General features: G+C 38.7%; 1 protein-coding gene across 6 annotated transcripts in view; it reads left to right on the forward strand.

The window, feature by feature from the left end:
- The window catches only part of NTNG1 (netrin G1), a 2,528,066-nt gene extending 2,507,232 nt beyond the window's left edge, over positions 1-20,834 (forward strand). For all 6 annotated transcript variants that reach the window (XM_044085997.1, XM_044086001.1, XM_044085996.1 and 3 more), the window contains one exon: positions 18,962-20,834. In XM_044085997.1, coding sequence (XP_043941932.1) covers positions 18,962-19,188 — 227 coding nt within the window. In that variant the 3' untranslated portion in view covers positions 19,189-20,834. The remainder of the gene's footprint in view (positions 1-18,961) is intronic.
- Positions 20,835-24,655: the final 3,821 nt, after the last annotated feature.

Genomic DNA, 24,655 nt, shown 5'->3' on the forward strand with positions numbered 1-24,655 from the left:
TCTCACCAAGAAATTACAGGGTACACAAAACAAGTCTTACACTGAAAGACTGAAAGCTCTGTTACAGTATTCTATCTCCTGCAAGTTGCTAAGGGGTTATCTGTGTCTGGCTTATAGGGCACTTATTGACAAGGCCCTGACAGAAATGCTACACATTCTTAAATCAAACTGCTGGAAGGTCACTCGCTCCAGGAATCTTAACCTAGCTTTTAACATGAACAGGCCATGCTGGAGAGATAAATGAGACATTCACTTCTCTGGTACAATCTTCTAGTTCACGTGAAACAGAGCCCCTCCATGACCCTCTATAAATGCAGCCTAGATCAATGGATGGGTGACCACAAATTCACTCTTGGAGTGATGCCCATGTCCTTCCTAAAAACAGGAAGTTGTTATTAGCTATCATAGACCCTTACCTCTACAAACTTCGCTCACCTAACCACCGACAATTTGGGCAACTTGGGATAAATATGGCTTGTAAGGGCTCTAGGGCCATTAGGCTAGTAACCTTCTATGAACTTATGAACCTTTGAGAAGAGCACACACACACACACACATATGTTTTATATGTGTGTGTGTGTGTGTGTGTGTGTGTGTGTGTGTGTGTGTGTGTGTGTGTGTGTGTGTGTGTATATATATATATATATATATATATATATATATATATATATATATACGCATCTACTTTTCTTTGTCTAAATGTCATTATTTTGAAAAAGAAAAGTACAAACCCAGTTCTGCAAAGTGCACTTAAACAAAAGTGCGCTTTCATGAATACCAGTTCACCGAACCCTTAATAAAACCAAAAAAGGAAACACTGCAGCACCAAAGCACGCTACAGTGCGGATAAGGGAATATACCAGTTTCCCCACTGTAGTGTGATCTTGCAATTAGTATATTTAAAGTAGCGGGGGTGTGGAGGGGCAACTTACAATGCTGAATTTCAAAATATTGAATTTTAAGCTATAGACACACATACTTACAACACCAATGCCGAACTCTTTCCAGAACTTAAAAATAACTAATTTACTCTCTTAACAGAAACCTGATGATATAAAACCAAACCAAGTGGGGGGCTACACCCAACACCCCACACCCCCAACCCCCCTACTATATATACTTACTCCAGGATTGCACTACAGTAGGGAAAAGGACATATATTGTTTAATTACCTTACAGTATTGTACACACTGCAACTACTGCTGGGAGCACATGAAACATCCACCATATTACTTTAGATACTTCCCATAAAAATGTAAAGTGACATACCCACATTTAGAAACACTACAACACTGTTTTTTATGCTGCTGTTGGTTCTCTGACAGTCAACAGCTTAAGTTACAGTAATTTTTTTTATCGCAAGCAAGTCTTAGGTGAAGGGAAACACACATCACATCTATGGCTTAAAATTCAGTATGTTGAAATTCAGCATTGTAAGCTTTCAGTATGATGAGACTCAGTCAAATGAGTTTTCAGTATTTTGAGTTTTCAGTCATGTGAAGTATATATATATATATATATATATATATAGAGAGAGAGAGAGAGAGAGAGATAGACAGATCTAGATAGACAGATATATAGATATATGCAACTGGGTTGTGTGTGGGATGACATTGACCCCCCTGCATGAGGAGAGCACAGAGGCTTTTCCCCATAAAAACACATTATTTAAACTCTGACTTTTCCTGACCATTTTCTTTTATTCAATGAAAGGGTGATTTTCTGAACATGCTAACAGCATACTGATACAGATCCTAAATGTAAATCTCTTTTTCTACAAAACTGCAATCATCACTGAAAAGAGGCCACTAGCATAGTGCAACTAACCCAGTCAACAAAGGATAAATGAATTAATAAGTATGGAAGTAAATACATAAACAAACTTGGCATTTAAAAATGGCTACATTTGCTGTTTCTGGGGTAATCTGAATTAATGTCTGTTTATATAGTAAGTTTCCTGTCAAAATATGGAAAATTAGAAAAATATTGGAGCTTATTTTTATGCCTACTGACATCATGACACTTTGTATCAGTCATGTTTCCCTGTCCCTGTAGAGCCATCAGCAAGGGGTTGAGAGCCAACTGAAAGGGTCTTCATATATGTGGTCATGGAGGTAGTTTGTGTCTTCACCTACATCTCACAGTGCAGGCTAAGAGAACATGTATTAACCCCCTTACTTCATCCATACATGGCTAACATGGACACTTGTGTTGCACACTAATGAGGCAACCATGTCATCACCAGCTTGGTAGAGCCAAGTCCATGCCTTCTGTTTTTGTGTTTTTTTGTTGCCTGCAAGCTTTCACTTGCTGTTGGTGGAATGGCAGACAGGGTCCATGCCATCACCAAAGTATAGGCAAACCAGCTTTGACTACTTTCTCCCAATACCTCCAGCCAGGCTTATCCAGTATCTGAGCTGCTATTCAAACATAGGTCATCTGGGTTATGTTCACAGCTTTATGCCTATGCAACATACATTCTAACTGCATTGTGGGTCCCATTTGTTCCCCTCCCCATGCTTGACAGCATGGACACTCCAAAAATATAAACTTAAGAAAACTTTTGGACTACTAGTTGATCCCCTCCACAGCCCCACTGCTTCTATCCAGGTGCTTACAATGGCTATTTTGAACCAAAGTACACTGAATTTTGTCTTTTAATGCTTTCAGTAGCATTAGCTACTGCTTTGTTAAGCAAATGGGTATTTGTAGTGCCTTTTGGTTGAGCTCTGTAGCAGTACTGACAGCTGCACTGTATCCCCCCCTTGACTTCCAAGTTATTTTATTTTTTTTTCTCTTTTCCCCTGCCATAGTGTTTAAGATAGGCTGCATATCAGCTTATTTTAACTCCCCCCTCTCCATATTGTTAGTTGCACTCCTTCCTTGTTAAAAGTCTATCTAGTAGAGTATCGCCTTAGTCTAAATTCTCCTAATTTCTGCCTGCTTCTTTTGACTTTAGTTTGTTTGTGTCTTTCGGATTTTCCCAGTTAGAAGTCACCACAGCGGAACTCCGGTCCACTAATTATTGGTAGTGGATTTTTATGTACCGGGTTACCAACCCTGATGCACAACCTTCAACGAAGGCACGCCCCATTCACGTATGCCTCCACACAGAAGATGCTCTAGCTGAGAATCGAACGGGACAGCATCTTGCTATGAGGTGACAATGCTACCCCAGCACCACCACCGCAGAAACTTCTTTTGACTTTAGTAATTCTCCTAATTTCTGCCTGTTCCTTTTGACTATAGGAGTCACCCATATTTTACTTACCTGTCCTCCTCTTCTCAGTTCTCCGATTGTTTTTATAGACTTTTTTATTGCTTGCATGCATTCCCTGGTCTAGGGCAGCCAGCTTCATTCTGCCTCACTATGCTCAGTCTCACTCCACTCCCCTACCCTACCCCCATTCCCACACAACCCTGCAACATCTAGACTTGTACCCGAGCCTCATTGCATAACCTCCCCCTTCCTTACACTCCAACCTATCACCTTGCTACCCCCACTTTAACACTTTAACATTACACCTACTCCCCTCCCCTACAAACTTAATACTTCCTTTCCCATTCTGCACGGTTCCCACATCTTCCACTGCATTATCCAATTCTCTTCTGATTCTCAATAGCCATTCACTAATCATGTTCCTCACATACCTTCTAGCTCCACTGTTCTTCTTCCTCTCCTTCATCACTAGCTGTCATTGTAAATTAAATCATATTCAGCCAACTCCCTTCAGCACCTGCCTACCCACTATAAATAACAATAATCATTTCTGCACTATCTCATCCTCACTATTCCAGTTCTCCTACATATACCTTCCAAACTCTCCATCCTTACCCCTACATCTATTTCTCCAAAGCTGAAACTTAAACTTTCCATTTATGACCTTCACACTCCTCAACCAATCCTCTTCTACATTTCTTTACTCCCCTCTGGTGACATTTATCCAAACCCAGGCCCACCCTGTCCTACCACTCTCACCCTCTCTGCTAATACTGTGCCTGCATCCCCTCTACTATCACCAAACATTCCCTCCCCTCACTCAAAACAACTAACCATCCTCTCATTAAACACACAAGGCTTAGTCAATAAAATTACTGACTTTCACTCCTGGATAGCCTCTAGCAAACCCCAAATCCTACCCATATCTGAAATGTGGCTTAAACCCCACATTTCAGATACTGAAATCTTACCTCCAGGATTTAATATGTAGCAACTAGATAGAATTCCCAAAAAAAGGTGGCAGTGTTGACATATTCTATTCCAAAAAGCTTAATCTTTCCCGACTTACTGTCTCCATTCCAAACTTTCAAACTGTTGAGCTTCTCATTCTAAACTGTCACATAAATACCCATAAAAAATGCTATTGCATCCATCTACATCCCACCAGGTAAAAACATCCCAATCCTTGAACAAATACTTTTTTGGTTATCACAAAATATTGCCTGTGAAACTTTAATCCTTGGACATGTTAACACAGATTGGAATGACCAAAATATTCATTCTCCCAACACAGCATCAATCTCCAAGGTTTTTCTAGCTGATCTCCACCCCCACCTACCTACAAAAAACATACCCAAGTCCAGTCTAGATTGTATCTTCACTAAAAAACCTCACATGTACCATAAAACTGTACCCCTCCATCATTATAAGTGATCACCTGCCAATTTGCATTTATCGATACTCCCCCCAACAACAGAGACATCACCTCTACTGTAGAAAACTCACCAACTTTAACTGAGATCATTTGAATAATTATCTTTCCTCTATCAACTGGTCTTTCCTTCACACTCTGCCCATTAATGAAGCTGTACTTACTACAAATTTAACCACATCTTTCTTCACATCCTCAACTCCCTAGATCCCTTAAGGGAAATCAGGGTCAAATCCAACTATGCTACTGACTCACTAGAAATGGTCTCTCCCTCATGGCAAAAAAAGATAAGGCTTGGAAATTCTGAATAAAATTTAACTCACCCTGACAATTCCAAGACTAAAGAGAACTTAGAAACCTCACCAAAAAAACAAAAAAAAATCCACCATGATAAGAAAAACTATTTCATCCAAGCTCAAACTAGCCACTACACCAACCCTAAAAGATTTTGGAGTACTATTAGCAAAATTCTCCATCCTGCTACCCCCACTACCCCCAACCCCTTCCCTAACAACACCCCAACAAAGACTGCAACATTTAATTAAACAGTTCATAGAGACTATTGCCAAGCTCATTTCTAATAACTCCTCTTCTACTACAGATGCCTGTAATACAAACCACTCTAGCCGTCTCATTCAGACTGCCAATGCAAACACTTTTTCATTCAAACCTGTCTCTATTTCCTGCATCAGAAAACAACTCCTGAAACTTAGACCCTGCGCTCCCTCTACTGACAACCTTCCTCCTCAGTTCCTTAAAATAGTTGCTGACTCTATTGCTTTTCCTGTCTTTATTTTAATTAATAGATCCATTCAAGAATCCATAGTTCCTGACCTGTGGAAATCTTTCTACACTATACCGCTACACAAGGGTGGTAATTCAACTGAACCTAGCAACTTCAGACCCATTGCTATCCTCTGTCTAAAATCCTTGAAAAATGTATCCACTCTCAACTAACTGCATATCTTTTCCAAGAAAATCTCCTCACTCCTACACATCACGGGTTTTGCCCTAAATACAGCACCTCCACTGCCCTTATCTCCTTCTCTGAAACTGTTGCTATAGCCAGAGACAACAACAAACTTGTATCTTGCCTGTTCCTCAATATATCTAAAGCCTTCAACACTGTTTCTCACTCTCTACTCCTCTCCAAACTGTCCTGCCTCAACCTCTCTCACACTGCCCTCAACTGGTTCTCCAGCTACCTCTCTAACAGACAGCAATCAGTTAGATGACTTAACTCTTGCCCCCCTTTCCTCTCCATCCAAACTGGGGTACGCCAAGGCTCCATCCTTGTCTCTCTGCTATTCAACATCTTTACCAATAACCTCCATACTTTCTGCGGTCACTCCTCTATAATGACTCTGCATTGATATCTGTCTCTGAAAGCTTGTCAGACCTGTTAACTACTACACAAAACTCCTTTTCTTCTGTAGAAAGATGGCTCAATGACAGTCAGCTCATCCTCAGTCCCAATAAATCAAACCTCCTCGTTTTTCTGCCTAACTCCCTCTCCCACTGTAAATCTATCTTTTCAATCTCTTCTCTCAACAGCACTATTATATAAGTTGAAACACAAACTAAACTCCTCGGCACCATTATTGATGACCAACTAAGATTTGAGCTACATGTCCAGCAAAGCATCAAAAAAACCCACCAAAAATTAGACCTACTTAACAAAATAAAAAATACTTTAGTGCAGAATCCAAACGTGCCCTTGCTCAAACTTTCTTATTACCCACCCTGCTCTATGCCTCCCCTATCCTGACTAACCTACAGTCTTCTCTTATTCACAAACTCGAATCGACATGCAATAAAGTTGCTAGATTTGCTGTAAATCATCCCTCCTCCTCCCACCACTGCCTGACCCTACAGAAACTTCACTGGCTTGAACTCCCACATCAACTTACTCTGACTCAATTCCAAACTGCTCACTCCCTTCTCAATAACCCCCCTACCTGCCCATCACTTTCCAAACTTCTGTCCAATTAAACCCCCAATCGTCTTCTTCGTAGTTCCAACCAACTCTTACTACTGACCAAAAAAACCTGTAAAAATATAGGCAAAAACCTTTATAAATAGGCTGGCTCTCATAGCTGAAACAAACTCCCATTATATATAAGAAGTTTAACTCATGCCAACAACTTTAAAAAGACACTAAAAGATCACCTGCTTAACTCCAAAATCTGCCACTGCAGTGACCCCACTTAACCTCCCGTATATCTCTCTCTATTCACGATTCTTGTAAATATTAAAACATGATAGCTTTTCAGCACTGTGACTAAACTGTTTGTATGTTTATATTTCTAGTACTCACACATTCTTATGTAGCAACTATAATTTGTTCTGTATACTGGCATTCCAGTTTTTACTCTATTTTATCTTGTATAATGTTTCATTTATTTTTTATTGCTGTAGACATTATTGGAGCTTTTCTCCTTGTGTCTCCACTGAAAATGTTTTTTTTGTAACTCAGCTAGACCAACATGGTTAACAAATGTGAAATAAATAAATAAACATGGGTCCTAACATCATTATGTAGCTATATCTAACAAAATAAGAAAGTCTTGTATCTTCAGTGGTAATGATTTTTTAGCAGGTTTTAAATGTGTTTATATGGCCTCTGATTCTGAACTAAAGTAATAAACATTTTCACTTAAAAGACATTTTGTAAAGCAAACTGGAGATCTATATGTTTTTTGCAGAAATTTATTTTGGGTGATATATAAGTGACAAATGCAAACCCACAGTGTTGCTCAAATAAATGAATCCAAAGTTTTATGTTAAACGGCTTACAATTCTATAGGTTATAAAGTTATATTTGAAAGATGTAATGCATACGTTTGGATTTTATTTATTTATATTTTGGCATTTCTTTACCAGGAAAGTCCAACTAAACACTGTCCTTTTTTGGTGGAGCCCCAGGAGAAAAAGCTCCATACAGATATCCTGGACACATTTGCATTGTTTCATCTTATCATTTACAGTCAGTCAGCTTCATTCAGACATAATCTGACGTCAGTTACATCATCTACAGTTTCTATTAAATATAGGTAGTATATGAACATTATTTTTAATACAGGGAGGTATACACAGTGCAATATTATTGCATTGCCACATTTTTTATGACTTTTATCATTTATTGTCCAATATGTCAGTTATCAGCCTTGTGTAATAAAGCCTCGATTATGGTACAAATAGCAAAAGTTTGAGTGGCAACCCATATGCTGGTGAAGATCATACAACCCAGAAAAGGAAAAGAAACAAGAAGTAATGCCTGCTTGCCTTTCTTAGAGAGAAGGCTGAGGCATGCGCTTGTGGGATATGCCTGAAACCACAGCAACTGGTAGAAACTGGGGGATAATGGTAGGGCTATCACATGGTTATGAGGAAGCATGGTTATTTAGAAGTACATCACTATGGAGGTCGGCAGCTTCCCCCCCAATGACCACATTCAAGCCTAAGTGATAAGTGACTACATTTCCAACACAGCAGGCAGGCGTTAGGATGCAATTTTAAAAGAAATAAAACAACAGCTAGCTGCAATACAGATTACCTGCGCACCTGCTACTCACTTCCCAACATACAACACTGCATAGCCTAGAAGTTATATTGTTTTCTTTCCTGTATATAGAAGCTCCACCAGGTGGATGGTCATGACAGAAATTGGAGAATGGAAGAGTGTGAGAATCTGATATTGGTGGTAGTGGGGAATAAAATTTACAAATGGAAAATGTCAGCATTGCCTATCATTTGACCCTTCATTTTTAAGCTTGGCAGATTACATAGAAGGAATTTAAACACTTTCATGACATAGTTTAGCTTTAACTTTCTCTATGTTCAATTAGAGGTACTCCGTATATGTAATTGAAAACATCACATCACAAATTACATCACATTGAATACTGAGAGTCAAGCAAACCTTTGTAAGCTAACATAATGGAAAATATTTTTTGGCAAATATCACTGACTTTGGCCCCAGTAATTACAATGCTCAAGGTTGTACCCAATGGAACACATAATGCTACCATTATGTGCCGCATGTCTTGGTCCACAAAATAACATTCTGGGACTAATAACAGTGACATATATTATAAGGCAGTGTCTCATGAATGGCATGCTGACTGTGGGAGTGAGAAATATTCAAAATAGTTTCAGAGTTATGTCTATTTTGCTAATAGCTCTATTAAAATATATTGATAGAACATGTACAAAAAATTGTATTGTAAATGTATAGTTTAGTTTACATTAAGCTACCAAGATGTAAGTAAATGTTTGTCGTGCCATAGAAGACAGTTATGACTGTGATAGTGGTATGCTGTAGGAAAAGCAAGTGGTGCTGGTGCACATGGAGTGGAGTGGTTAGTCTCTAGTATCTTGTGAGAAGATTTTTGTCACACAGAGGAAACAAACGCTTTCTCTTCTTCCCCACTGAGCATGTACCACCTCCACTACTGGGGTCATTGACCATGTGAATAGTAACACATATACCTACAGCTCTACAAACACACACACACACACACACACACACACACACACAAACAAACATCCATACCACACAAACACACAAAACCCAAAACACACACCAACACCACACACATGCACACACATGTGCGTGCACACACACACACACACACACACACACACACACACACACACACACACACACACAAGCTAGCACCATTTATCTGTGCTCTGAGTTTGAGTGTTGATATCAAACAGCAGTTGGTGGGCACGCTTGTGAAGAAGATGAACTTGAGTTTGAAGGGTATGATTTTCCCTCGTTTTGTGCCAAGCACAAAAATACTGATGTTGCCGGCATCAGTAGAGATGCCACTGAAACTGAAGTAGTAAACATTCCACAGTGTCCTGGTTAAAAGGTAGAATGGATGAGAAAGTGGTTTTCATTTGATAAGTGAATGTATTGTTAAGATAAAACTGCATTTGTGTGTGTGGGTGTGTGTGTGTGTGTGTGTGTGTGTGTGTGTGTGTGTGTGTGTGTGTGTGTGTGTGGGGACTGCTATCCTTTATTTAGAGGCCAAGAGTGGTGGATTAGTGGGAAGGGTTTCCCTGTATCAGTGGAATTCCAATATTTCAGAAATGATCACAATCCCAAATGTCATTTTAATTAATTCTGGATGTGGGTTGTTGATGAAAAATATGGTGAATGGATGAGAAGTATTTTTGTTTTCCTCTGTAAATACAGGAAAGCTGTTGCTGCTTTTAGAAGTAGTTACTTTTTCTTTATTTTTAGGATCTGATTATAGTTGAATGGATAAATAGTGCAACAACTGCTGTTAACTGTAGGGATTAGAACTAGTCAGTGTTATTAAAAACAGGTCGCTTTTAGTGTGAGGATGGGAAACAATGTTAGGGCATTGGGGGTATACAACTATATATGCATTTAGAAAATATGAGTTTCCCTCATTTCACAGACTGATGTTTAAGAATGTAAGTAACAAAGAGGGATTGAGTTTTTGCATGTGCCAGGACAAATAAAGAGCATTCATATCATCTGTTGCTGTTGCTGCCTCTTCCTTTCAGCCATGTCTGTGTTCTGAATATGGACCTGACTTTAAGCTAGAATGAAAGCATTGTTGAGGGTCATCTGCTCTATACTGCCAGCTGGCTTACCCGAGGGGTTCACTTCAGCTGATGTTTGTGACTATGCCCGCCCTTTGTGTTCAGGGCTGACCATTATCAGGTCACTGCAGTTTTCAGACATTCAAACATGCATACAATCATATTTGCCCTCCGCAGAGCTTTCATAAGCAGTCATTAGGCATACATCACAGGACCTCATTCAGGAGCCTTCTCCAGAGTCCTAATTTGTCACAGAGCACTGTAAGAGTACATATCTTGTTTAGAACTACATAGAATGGAAATTACAGAAGAGAGAATAAAGCCCTGGACCATATAAAATACCACATTAACAATTTATTGCATTAATCCTCTGTACTACTAGACACCCTCTTCCTTCCTTCTTTGTTGTCTCTACTGCTGCGTAGGATCTGCTCTGCTGTGTGAACAAAAGTAAAAGTGCTGCTTTGGCATGAACCTTTGTATTGAGTAGGGTACTAAAGCAGATGTGCCAGGATGGATTTTTTTCAAAAGGAATTATTTCAGACATTGCCCTGTGCATGCTAGGACAGAAACGTGTATTCTGTGAAATTATTTCAGATATCATGCTATAGCTTGAGATAAGGAAGCATAGCTATGCTTTGTTTGATAGGTTGTAGTGTGAATGAAAGGTGTTATCAGAAACTGCATGATTAGAAACATAGAAACATTGTAGAGACAGATGAATAGACCGCTGTTATGCTATGACCTTTCTTTATGACATATTCTGCATTAATACAATATTGTCAAGCATAAGGACATTTACTGGTTGTGGAAATATGAGAAGTTACTGTCATGAGATGTGAAACCTTCGAGTATAGTATCTGTCAATTATGTGAAGAAAAAGAAAGCTTACTGAGGAATGTAACAGTCATCTATGAAGTGTAAAGAATAATTGTAGAGTATTCCAAAAGAACCACATGCGTTGAGTTGCTGCTGATTTTCTACTCTTTGATGGGCAAGGATTTAACTAATAAATTAAAGCCTTAAGGGATGCAGTTCCCTGGCTGATATAAATATTGCACCCCCTTTACCTGTCTGATATATATTGTACCCCCTTTGAATGACACAAGAAGCTAAGCTACTTACTGAATTCCATAATCTTTTGTTCATACACATCATTCTTGGTGATGGCAGAATGATGTTCAAGGCTAGGTTCATACCAGCCTCATACACATATTTTTGAACTTCATCATGTCTTTCTTTATAAAGTCTAGAGAGGTATTCTCAAGCACTTACACAAATGGTTACTATAACTGCACCATATGTGTACTTTATAATGCATGGACTTGAGTGCTTGCATGATAAGATGATTCTTGGTTCCTGATAGTACCTCTCCTTGCAAAACCTGCATTCATCATGAAGCAAGTAGCCTTCCAGAATAGTAGCTGTCATTTAGTTGACAAAAATAAAGTTTATTGGATGCTATAACTGTCAGCTAAATTGTATTTGAGAATTTTCCAAAGGAACCATCTAAGTTGATTGTTTCTGATTTTGTAATTTGTATCCATATTTAAGCTAGCCATTATTCTGCATATTTAGATTCACTTTTGTGAATCTAAATATGCTCCTATCCTGTTCAGAAAATAAAACCTTCTTTTCTGTAATGACTGTCTGCAGGGATTTTATTTAAGTTGAACTACAGTCAGATATATACTTTTTCCTGGAATCCCTTTCTCCTCTAGGTGGCAGTACTAATTCATCCTATAGCTTGTATCATTTTTTAAACCCCTATGTCCGACATTACCTCTATCTGCCTGTAACTTAACAAAGCCTCCCAAATCCCAGTCCACGCTCTCTAAACCCTGATTTAACCCCCTCCCTAACCTTAAACTAACTAAGGAACAAAGCTCCCTATATTTGTTTTTTTCTTTGTTCTTACATAAAGCTAACACTTTACATAGTTTCTACCAAATAACCTACTTACCTTTTCTGTGAACAGTAGTGGCTGATACTTTTTCAGCTGGTCTCTCTCACTCTGCTGCTCTATCCCGCTCTGTTCGCCCTGTGGGCTTACTCCGCTCCCCTACCTTGCCCCCAATTCCCACCTGCCCCCAGCACTCCTCCATTTATTCTCCTCCTATAACCCCTCCCTCTCCACCAACCAATCCCCAAACACCCCTCCCTCTTCATCAGCCAATCCTCAAACACTGTTCCTCCACCCCCTCAGCCAACCTATCCCTCACTACCACTCCCCATCCCACCTAACTTTCATATTTCCCTCCCCTTTACTTCACTTCTAATAGGCTTCATCTACCATGCTCACTCCTCCTCCACACATCCTTACCTCAACATCTATCCTCTTCCTTCTACTACCTCTTTACCATGTCACCTCCTACACCAATATCCATCTACACCCATCTTCACTACCTCCCATCCCCTCCCACTCAGCCCATTTCGACATCTCAGCCTCCTTAATTCCCTCCCTTCCTATCCATCTCTTAAAAGTAAAACTTTTCTCAAACTCTACTAAATACTGCAAACCTAAACCTATTCTCTACCAGCCATCTTTATCTAATTGTAAACCATATAAACGTATTCCCCTTCTCTTGCACCTTTGCTTAGCCGGTGACATTCACCCCAATCCAGGACCTAACTTCTCTCCTACAAACCCCCCTAATAACTACAACAAATCCACCAATAAATACCTCAAATTCCTCACCATCAATGCCCAAAGCGTGAATAATAAATTAACTAATTTTCACGCCTGGCTCAATCACAATTCTCCTGACATTGTAGCCATCTCTGAAACCTGGCTAAAACCTCATATAAGTGACTCTGAATTCCTTCCCCCTGGATTTCTATCTCTCCGTTCTGACCGCCAAAATCGAAGAGGTGGTGGTGTAGCCCTAATCTACTCCAACCACTTGTCCATCACTCCATATCCAAACCCCATTCCTTCTTTCAGTAATGCTGAACTTGTAACTGGCCTACTAAAACTGAACAACCATAAGAGCATCTGTATCATGTCCCTTTATATTCCCCCTGGTAACAACACAAGCATCTTGGAAGACATGTTCTCCTGGACCTCCTCCAACATTAAGCTAGAAACCTACATCATGGGAGATGTAAATATAGACTGGAACAAAATTATTCACCATAACCCCACCGTATCAATCAATCTATTTAACTTTACTCAACTTTCAAACTCTATTTCTAGACCTAACAAAAACAACCCCCAGGCTCTATACTAGACTGGATGCTAGTATCCCACCCTAACAAAGTCCTAAAATCTGTTGTCATTCCTGACCCATTAGGAGACCACATCCCTGCCTTCATCCATCGGGCTACACCCATTTCCCCACACTCCCACCACTACATTCAAACCCGCAACCTCTCTAAACTTTAACCCAACTACTTTCTCTGACTCCCTTAAGCTAACTAACTGGAACCCCTTAAAAACTCTTCCTTTAGATACAGCCATTGACTACTTCAAATCTACTTTCATAACTGTCCTTAACTCCCTATCACCAGTAAGAACAAAAAGAGTTAAAGCAAATACCACCCCATGGCTCACCAAAGACACCAAAAAAATTATGCTACTAAGAGATAAAACCTGGAAAGCTTACCTCCAACATAAACAACCACAAATCTTACTTAAATACAAACAGCTGAGAAACCAAGCCAAAAAACTAGTTATTAAAGACAAAAAGTCTTACTACATCAAACTACAAGCAAATCACACAAAAACCCCCAAACAGTTCTGGAACTCTATTAATTCTCTCCTTAAACCTGGTACACAAAATAACCCTTGCACAGACTCCAGCAAATCTTTCTTTGAAATTGCAATAATGCTGATGATTCCACTCTGATCTGTCATGCCTCTAACCTAAAAGATCTCCAAGGTTCTTTACCTCTTCTATTGCTTAGCTAACCAAGACCTTTACCAACAATAACCCTCCACCTCCTACTGCTCAATCCTCCTTCCCCCCCCTACTTTTGAACTCAAACCCATCTCCACCAAACTAATAAACAGACTTCTCACTAAACTCAAACCTTGCTCCAATGCCCCTGACAACATTCCTTCCTCCTTCCTAAAAATAGCCTCTGACAGTATTGCTCTTCCTATCAGCATCCTGCAATAGATCACTACTTGAATCCTATGTACCCAAACTATGGCGTCCTGCTTTTATACTTCCACTTCATAAGGGTGGCAAAAATGTTAACGCCTCCAGTTTCTGCGCTATAGCCATCCTCTCCCCAATCTCCAAAATATTTGAAAAATGTATCCACTTACAGCTCCTGCCATTCCTTACCAAACACCAACTACTCTCCTCTACCCAACATGGCTTCCGTCCTGGACACAGTACCAACTCTGCCCTTCTCTCCTTCTTACATTCTGTCAATTCTGCTCGTGACTGTGGTAATATCGTATCCTCTGTTCTGCTAGACGTATCTAAAGCCTTCAATACCATCTCCCACAGTCACCTACTAAATCATCTGTCTAACCTCAATATCTCCAATAAAACTCTTACCTGGTTCTCCAGCTACCTTTCTGATAGATCCCAAGCCGTGAAATGGGGCCAGGCCACCTCCACTTTCCTCACAACCCCCACTGGAGTACTCCAAGGTTCAATCCTTGGCCCATTACTGTTCAATATCTTTATTAACAACTTCCACAAAGCCATACCTAACATCAAAATTGTGCAATACGCTGATGATTCCACTCTGATCTGTCATGCCTCTAATCTAAAAGATCTCCAATTTCTAACTCAAACTACTTTCTCCACCACCAAAAATTGGATGCTCCAAAATCACCTCTCACTAAATGCCAACAAAACAAAGATCCTTCTATTCTCTCCTCAAAATCCTTCCCTATTGACAAATATTTACTCCAAATCACCAGCCTGAACAACTCCATTAGTTTGGCTGAGGGTATGACCTTTCATACCCTCAGCCAAACTTCTTGGTGTAACCATTGATGAACACCTAAAATTTAACAATCACATCCAGCTAAATATCAAGAAAACCCACATAAAACTAGGCCTACTTTACAGAAACAATCACTTCCTCTCTCCTTCCACTAGACTAACTTTCGCCACTACCTACCTACTCCCCTCTCTACTGTATGGCGCTCCTCTGCTCACTAATTTATCTTCCACACTCGCCTCCAAACTGGAAGTATGTTACAATAAAATAGCGAGATTCACCACAAATGCAAAATCCTGCTCTCACCACTGCACCTCCCTACACTACTGGCTTGAACTCCCCAATCTACTTAACCTTCTCCAAATCACCACAGCACACAAATTATTGTTCCAACCTACTAAGTGCCCTGCACTATCCAATATTCTGCAACCTTATAACCCCCTCAGACCCCTTAGATCTACCCACCAAATCTTGATCACTATCCATAAACCCAAGCTCCCTGCTGGGCAGCTTCTGCTATCTTATTCCCTTGCTAAAAAATGGAATGCTCTGCCCTCCACACTGAGGACCTGTGACAACCTTAATAACTTCAAAACTCAACTTCATTCTTACCTCTATCTAAACAGGAAATGCAACTGTACTCTTACACCCATTCCTCTCAAGCTCTCCCCTCCCTTTACCCCAGGCTAACCTTCTTACTTCCCTAACCTCACTTTAAATTAATGATTATATATGTAAACAAACTGCAAAAGCTAGCCACGATTTTATATGCCTGTTTTCACTCCTGAAGCTAAACTGTTTATTTCTTTTCTCACTCCTTTGAGTGCTACTTGTTGCTTGCAATCCCTAACTTCCTTTGTTATTAATCATGTAATAAAACTTTGTATTGTGGAGCTTTCTCCCCGAGCCTCCACTGAAAGTATTCTGTAATTAAACTTTAATGTCTACCTTTTCTCCCCAAGCCTCCACTAAAGTAACCTCCCTAAGCCCTGTGAACTAAATTGTAAATATTTTATTTCTCTTTTTCTTTAGAATGTTACCTGTTGTTTGTAATCCTAACTTTCTTTGCAACTAATCATGAAATTTTCTTTGTAATTAATCATGTAATTTTCTTTGTAATTAATCATGTAATTAAACTTTGTATTGTGGAGCTTTTCTCCCCGGGCCTCCACTGAAAACGGGCTCCCCAGGCCCAGTGGACCTCCCTGGTCATCAAACTGGAATAAATAAATAAATAAATAAGTAGTGTTACTATGTGACTAAACCGAGTACTTTTAATATGCCAAACATGAAGATGTGTCTCAAAGTTATTTAAGTGACGTGAAATATTATGCATACTGATTTAGGAAGAAGGCACACTGAAAAAAATGAGCATTTATACTGTTTTTTCTTAAGCATTTGCTAATTATATACAGTGTATAAAGAGATGCATCTAATTTCCGAACTGAAATCATGCAGTAATTTTATCAATCATGCCTTTATTACTTTTGATTGTGTTTTGTTTCTGAGAGAGATTCATATGTAGATCCATTGGCAGAGAGGGATAATGTTATTATGACTCAGGCAAAGTGAGTTCATTTAGCATCTCAGGTGCCTGTTATAACCTGTGGAAGGCGAGAAAGGAATGATGAAGTTTCATCTGTTTGCCTTTTTCAAAGTGGAGGAAGAGTATGATAGGCTGTTGGTGGTGGTCCACTTCTCTGTAGCCCCACTAGGCCAGCAGCATGAAACAGCTGGCAGGCTTGGCAAGTGGATGAATATGGAAGCCATCTTTGACCTAGGGCATGTGGTGAAGAATAGTGGCAATTGTATCCATGTGCAAAAACATTAACAATAATTATATTGATTTCTGCATATTTACACTAACCTTAATGAACCAGTGAAATTCCTGATGTGATAACAATCTAAAAGGAAAAGTGCTCACCTTTTAATTCAATTAAAAAAATCCTGGCAGTAAAACCAGACACACTTTTTCTGAATAGTGATACTATTAAGTGAGAGGATTTTTCATAAGGTATTGTTAAGGGTAAAAGTTGAGATTGGGGCAGCTTTAATGTTAGGCTTAGTGCACATGAGTAAGGATGGGCAGGTGTCTTTGCTTCTTCATCATTTTATTCATGTGTACTAATCCTAACCTTGCCGTTGCCTTAATCCCAACTCTACATATCATGTTATGAAAAAACAAACAGGTTAGTTGATCACATTGCCACATATACAGAACAGTAAAACTATTCCTTTACCTAGCTCTAATCCTAACCTTTATGCCAACCTGCAAATATCTGCATATACAATCCCGCACCTAACGCTGGAAATATTTGCATTAACACACACCAACTTACCATAACCAAAAATACATATAGTAAAGACATCTCTTGATTGACATTCTTATGTTTGATGACCTCAGCACTTGATAATGATGATAAGTTCTGCAAATAATAAGAACAAAAAGTAGCACTACTTTGCAAAGTTAGTAGCTGACAAGGTGAACTGCCACAGTGAGATACTACCAAGGCCATGCTTCAATAACCACTTTGCCACATTAAAGAATGTTAATATGTATAAGGTAGTAGGGCCATACCCATTCTAGCAAAAGTGAGGGATTGCCATGCCCACTCAGCTCCCACTGGGACCTATCATTGCTGATGTGGGACCTGCACACCTGCGTCCAGAGGACATATTCAGCAGGAAGAAGTGCTAAAATATTGCTACTGACAGGAAAGAGAAGGGCTCAGTCAGAAACACACTGCAACAGTGTACCCTGCAAACACAAAGGCTATAACCATTGGAGGAAAAAAGGTACAGAAAGATACATCCACAACTCTAATTACAGCAGTAGTGAAACATTTGTACTGTAATATTTTTCACTGTAGTGTATTCTTCCTGTCCTGCTGCAAGATGGCTTATTTTCTTGTGCTTTCAGATATTTGTCTTCCCTTTTCACATTTATTATGAAAATCATGGGTGCCTATTGTGTTCAGTGATAAAATGAAAAATGCAAAGATAAAAATAGATGCACTAAACAATATTGCACATTAAGGAAGCTAAGAAAATCTATACAGTGGCTGAAATCCATGCAGTAAAAGATGTAAAATTTTTTATTAAGAATTTTTGGGGAGATTTATTGTCAGCTGCACTTTTTCTATGACCTCTTAGTGTAATCACCAGGTCACACCCCTCTGTAGGCACATTCATGCTTCCCTGCTTCCCCAACTTGTAGGACAGGTAAGACAGAAGAGAACTGGCAGTTATGGCAGCCGTCCTACAGGGGTAAGAGATTTTATTTTTATTTGCTTCTAGCTCCCTCATTTTTTGACTAGCAGGTCTGTTACACTGCTTGCTAAATTACGTTTTGGAGGTGTACCCACTTCAGCATATCTCTTTTGCTCATTTAGAGCACTATGCAATACTGGGCAGGTCAAAGCTAAACTTTGTGCCTGGAGTGTGCATCTAAAGCATTGCCACAAGTGTAACTGCTGCTCCTATTGTAGTATGTGTACCAAACCTCACTGGATGAGCAGGCATAGTTGCTCACTGTCATCTTTCCATGGCCAGTTCCTCATTTTTAACAAGTCAGAGATCATTAACCATGGTCATTCAAGGAGTAGACAGGCCCCCCCCATGTGACTAGAGGGAGATACGACTGCACAGCATGTAGTACTTGAAAGGAAGCTGTCAGGCCTGAATGTGGTATTGAGATATAATTAAATTAACTAGCAGGTGACAGTGTAATTCATGTAGTGCATCCTTTTGTATTACTGTATTAAAACAGAAATGCTGATAAAGAACTCTCACTTATTTGATGTTCTGTTTGTTTTCCCTAGCAAATGTGTGTGACAATGAACTACAGCGCTGCCAGAATGGAGGCACTTGCCAAAACAACATGCGATGCCATTGCCTTTCAGGCTACTATGGCATTCTCTGTGAGAAGCATCATTGTGAGAAGGAGACAGGTGGCTGTAGTACAGATTCTGGACAGGAAGCAGTACTGACGAGTTCTTCCTCACTACTCATTGGTGTTCTATGTGTACTTAGGTTGCTTACAATGTAGGCATTGTGTAACATGGCTTCTGATACATACCACTGATGGGAATGCGCCCAATGAAAGCAAGATACTGATCCTTCGCTGCAAAAGAAAAAAAAAAGCTACTCACAATAAAGGCTGGCGTGAAGTAAGCCATATTAACCAATTATGGACATCATTCGGAGTCGAGACTGTTACTTGCAGAATCGAGACAAGCTGGCAGCTGCTATATATTTTATCTGCAAACTGAATGCTAGCTGCATTACTCAAATTGGATTTAGAGTCCCAAGAGCCTCAAAGAGAAACTTAATTGGCTGCTACAATGTGGCAAATGGTTACTCTACATAATAATTGTAGAACCAGGTCAGGCATTCTTTGCTGTCATTGCTTTGTGGGTATTTACAAATCTGACTAAACTGCCACTCTGACCCGCTTCAACCCCTGACGTCCTTTTAGCCTGTGCTTTAGTGAACTCTGATCTCTTGTTGGTTTGAAAGATTTCTGTCTGATGTCAGTGATGCACATGTTTACCAGCCCCAAACAGTTAACACAAGCTACGCATCACCTTGTGTATCATAGCTAAGCCCTCTTCACTAAGATGCTGCTAGCCACCTGAAATTCATGTATTTATCTTTTTGTATTCAAATGATGTTATTTTCTTGAAGCAATGTATCATGTAGAAAAGTTCTTTTGTATTAATGAAAAAATTGTTTTATGGATGATCTATGAAGTATCAAATTCTAAGCAAATATTACTGTTATCATTGTTTGTTTGTGAATGAACTTGTTAAGATATTATTCCGTATGGGCAATGTACTGGCATCAAAGAATACTGGTTTACATACAGATAAAAATCTATATATAATATAAATATGTACACAGCAATGTAATATGATTTCACCAAAGGACATTTTAAAAGTTTTCTTCTAACACAGAATATGATAAAATCATACTTGCGCTCTATAAATCCTACTAAAACAGCTTGTTAGGACTTGAAATGCAACAGGTCACTACATAGTACTTCCACTACCCAGTCTTTGTCCATGGGTACGGTTTCAAACTATAGCAGTACTGGATGGCATATCTGAGTGGAAAATGGCAGAACAGTAGAAAGAATTATTACAACCCCACATCAGTTCAAAAGAAAGCAGCATACTTCTTAAGCAAAGATAACATTTGTGCTTGAATAAGAAATGAAAGAAATATATGTTCAGCTTGAAAAAGAAAAGTCATCCCAATATCACGTGCAAATTATATTATCCTACCATGATAAAAACAATACAAATATATTATTTACCTTTTACTGTCTACAATTTAGAAGGGGAAAGAATCAGGTTAAATGAGAAAGGCATATATGTATCTGTGTTTTTCAATGGCTTGTAACTCTCCCTCTACAATCAATGCGGGTCATGTCTGTTTACAGAACACACAACTGTATTGAAGATTAATGATTACTGCAAAGAAATTTGTTTTATTATCATTATTCTAAGAAAAAAGTATGTATATAACTGGGAAACTATCATATGGGCAGAGGATAGAAGGAAGTATATGGTACTTTATAACATCATGTGCTAAATTCATGTTTAATCTATGATGGAATGTGTCCAAATTAAGCAAGTATATTCAGAATGCTGCCTCAGCAAATAAAGATTATGGTTAGCTTTACCAACAGCACACTGTTCACTTGTCTGCTTTTTTAAAATGTTTAATTCATTTTGTATAATGTAAGTTAAGCTGATGGGTTAGTCCTCAAATTCTTTTCACCCACAGACTGGGCCATACCAACAGAAATATAATTTCAACATTTACAACACTATATTTTTTGTATAGAAATAATATATAGTAATACACAAGGTGTCTGTTGGTAGTGCATAGATAACACCAGTGATGAGAGCATTATGAGATAAATGTTTGTTACACGTCAAAACATGACTAGTAATTATATATATATATATATATATATATATAGAGAGAGAGAGAGAGAGGTAATACTTGAAAAATAAAACATCTTCCATCAAAGAGTGAGAAAACAAGTGCAGATAGGAGTAATAAAGTAAGTATGTGAACATAGCAAGGTTTTATCTTGCACATGTACTTATGAAACTTTAAACTTTGCGTGACACAGAATAAATTCAGCTATGGTTTGCTCCTACTATTAAAGCCAAACTGCCTTGCTGCACTTTGTTTATTAACTGCATTTTGCTTTACCTTCCTTTGGAGTATTTTACTTTTTCACTTATGCTGTAGTATTTTCGTTTTCATTAGCCCAAAGTCATTACTTGTTATCTCGCTTTATTTTTCCAGACCTTGCCATTTCCTCTTTCTGTGGTTGTGCCTGGCGTGCAGGGCTAGAGATGAGTTTTAGTATGGATGCATGCTAGTCATATTTCAATTACTTATTTTACTGCCATGGTGTGGTCCTTTTCTGGACAGACCTGGCATAGTATTTACAATGACTAACAGAAGATTTGGTCAAGACACAGGGAATATACTGCAATAATTTTCACAGGCAAACAAAGGGAGATCTTAACATCCACTTAAACAACTACTTGCTGTGGTATGGTCTCATTTTAATGTCTGTAAGGAAGAACAGCACAGAGGAGAAGATCACACACCCATCACTACGCATTACTGGAATAAGAAATATGTGTAACTGGTTGAATGACTAACTGCATATCCTTTTACCATTCGCAGTATCAAAGGCAAGTATGTTACCTGACTGGCATAGCAGATAACAGATAAGATTTCAGATTCAGTTTCATGGTTCAGCTCTGACGTCTGTATCTGAATTTGTTTGTTTTTTTCAGTGAATATTCCAGATTATTCTCACTTCCAAAGAACATGCCTGGCTACAGGCCTCACTGAATTTCTGAATTGCATATATCTATATATATATATATATATATATATATATATATATATATATATATATATATATATATATATATATATATACATAAAGAGAGAGAGAGAAATATATATGTGTGTGTGTGTGTGTGTGTGTGTGTGTGTGTGTGTGTGTGTGTGTGTGTGTGTGTTACATATAGACACACACACATACATTACACACACTCGTAGTGACATTCAACACACACCGGAGAAGGAACTTAAAATTCAGTACAGTGAAGCATGAATATAAAATAAAAACAAGCTTAATTATGTAGCAGGAAATAATTATTGAACATTTAAATCCTTAAGTGTTTGATTTAAATGTATGAAATGGGGAGTTAGTAATGGGCATAGTACAGGGGCAGTACCATTGTACTGATAGGATTGATTTCATTGCGATTTTAGAATAAGAAATTCTTTTGGTAATAGGGCTTGCACCATTTGCTTGAGAGATATGTATTGAAAGAGATTTTAAATTGTAAACATGCTGAAATATTTCTAATATCTTGCTGATGGCAAGACATCTGTCTGGGATATAAAGCACGTTGTGGGTAGTTAACAATATAAGAACAGGCTAATAGATTAGACAGCTCTAGCCCATTAAAGAGTGATGTGCCACACTTGTGTTTGGTTAATGTGGTTATTTTGAAATTTTATTATAAGACTGCTCCCATTAGCTAGCAGGAGAAATGTAGGCATGAAGGAGATTAGGAAATAGATAGGTCTGAGGAAAAGGCTCTTGTACATAGTCTGTTACGTTTAGTTTTGTCAGTTGCACATAAAATGTGCTGATCAAATTCTGTTATTATTCCCAGTAATTTTGTATTTTGCACTTTCTCAGCTCTAGTATTATTGACTGAAAGTATAGTGTAAGTGTTTGATTTGAGGTGAAAATGCCATTAGTTTTAATTGGATTTAAGAGCAGTTTAGATTGTTTCAGTTTTCAATTTTTGCAAAGGAATTCTGCAGGTCATTTTGTAACTGATTGATAATATAGCACACATTTGTCTTAAGTCATCTGAATATTGGATTAGTTTTGCTGGATGAGAGACTGTATGTATTTAATTTATAAATATATTAAGGAGTAAAGGCTCTAATATCGAACTTTGCAGAACTCTTACTGTTGTTTGTTTTGGCATTGACAGCTCATTACCCCAGCATACACACTGTGTTTGATGGTTGTAACTGGTAAACCAACTGACAATATTGTTTTTGAGGCCCAATTCCTTGATTGTGGGTAGTTGCATGGGATGTCAAACTGTATCAAATGTTTTGAACAGGTCTAGCGACAGGGCATCCTCCTTGATTTTGTCTGTCATGAATATAGCTTATGGGAGTTAGTCATGCTGTTTCTGTGCTGTGTCCTAGCCTAAATCCATCCTCTGCTGTGGAAGCTAACATGTTCTCCGTTACATAGTTGTTCAACTGCATAGAAGGACATTTTTCAAGTATTTTAGATAGAGTGGAACAGGAAGACGATAAAATAGTAGTTTGCTAGTATACATTTTTTGCTACCTTTTTTTAAGGTGAAAACACAGGATTGTATTCATAGTGCAGGCACTATGCCTTCTTGGAGAGAGTAATTTATACTTATAGATATTATATATGCAATGGCTTCTGCTGCTGTTTTGAGATATGCATATGGTATAAGCTCCAAGAGGGGTGAGTTTAAGTTTCTGAATACATTTTTATTTTTATCATGGTGTTAGGCATGGTAAGTGAAAAGGTAGTAGTGCTAGGGTCAATCTCACTTACTCATTTTATGTGCATTGGCTTTATTAAGAGAGTTTGCAACATTTAAGTTGTATGAGTTAAATCTGCTTGCTATGTTATAGTTTGTTTCATCAATAAAATGGGAAGTCTGTGATTTTTGATCAAGTTGTATAGTTTTTTGACTGTTGGCCCAAACTGCATTGAAGTTTCAGTGGTTTTCCTGAAGACTACTATGGCGGTTTTGCTCGAATTTAGGATGGCATTGCTATAGGTTCATAATGTCATAGGTGTTTATTAGGCTAATGCCCACAAGGGCCTTTATAAGCCTAGCCATGCATCACAAATCTCTAACAAGTTCTGGTTCCCTTGATAAGTGTAAGAAGGGGGATGAAAGGTGAAACATTTACATGTAAGGGCCTGAGAGATTAACCATTTACAGGCTGCCTGGGTCCATTAGAGACATAAGTGGCAAACCAGGAACAAATTTCCTATTCCCCATCCAGTTCTTCAAGTTACATTTGAATTGGATTAGGTGAGGTAAGTTACATTTGAATTGGATTAGATGAGGTACTCTGCTTCACGTGGATGGGGAACCTGTTCCAGAGAAAGGGTAGTCTTGGGGATACATACCTGTGTGTCCAACAGGTCCTATTTATATCATAGGCAAGGTTTAAGTCTTTAGAATAGCTAATTCTGGTGCTGCTTGTTTGGGGACATGTGGGAGGTCCATCAGAGTGGAGTATGTTAGTGCCTTGTATAGGCATTGTCAGACGATGCCTTGTATAGGTTTTGTAAATGCCAACGTTGTTGCAGATTGTTCATAGGTTCATAGGTTCATAGATTCATACTAGGCTATCTGCCCTAGGGCATTTACAAGCCTAGCCAGAGTGTGT

This window comes from Protopterus annectens, chromosome 10.part0 (assembly GCF_019279795.1).
Source record: "Protopterus annectens isolate FY-2018-M chromosome 10.part0, PAN1.0, whole genome shotgun sequence".
Lineage (NCBI taxonomy): Eukaryota > Metazoa > Chordata > Ceratodontiformes > Protopteridae > Protopterus > Protopterus annectens.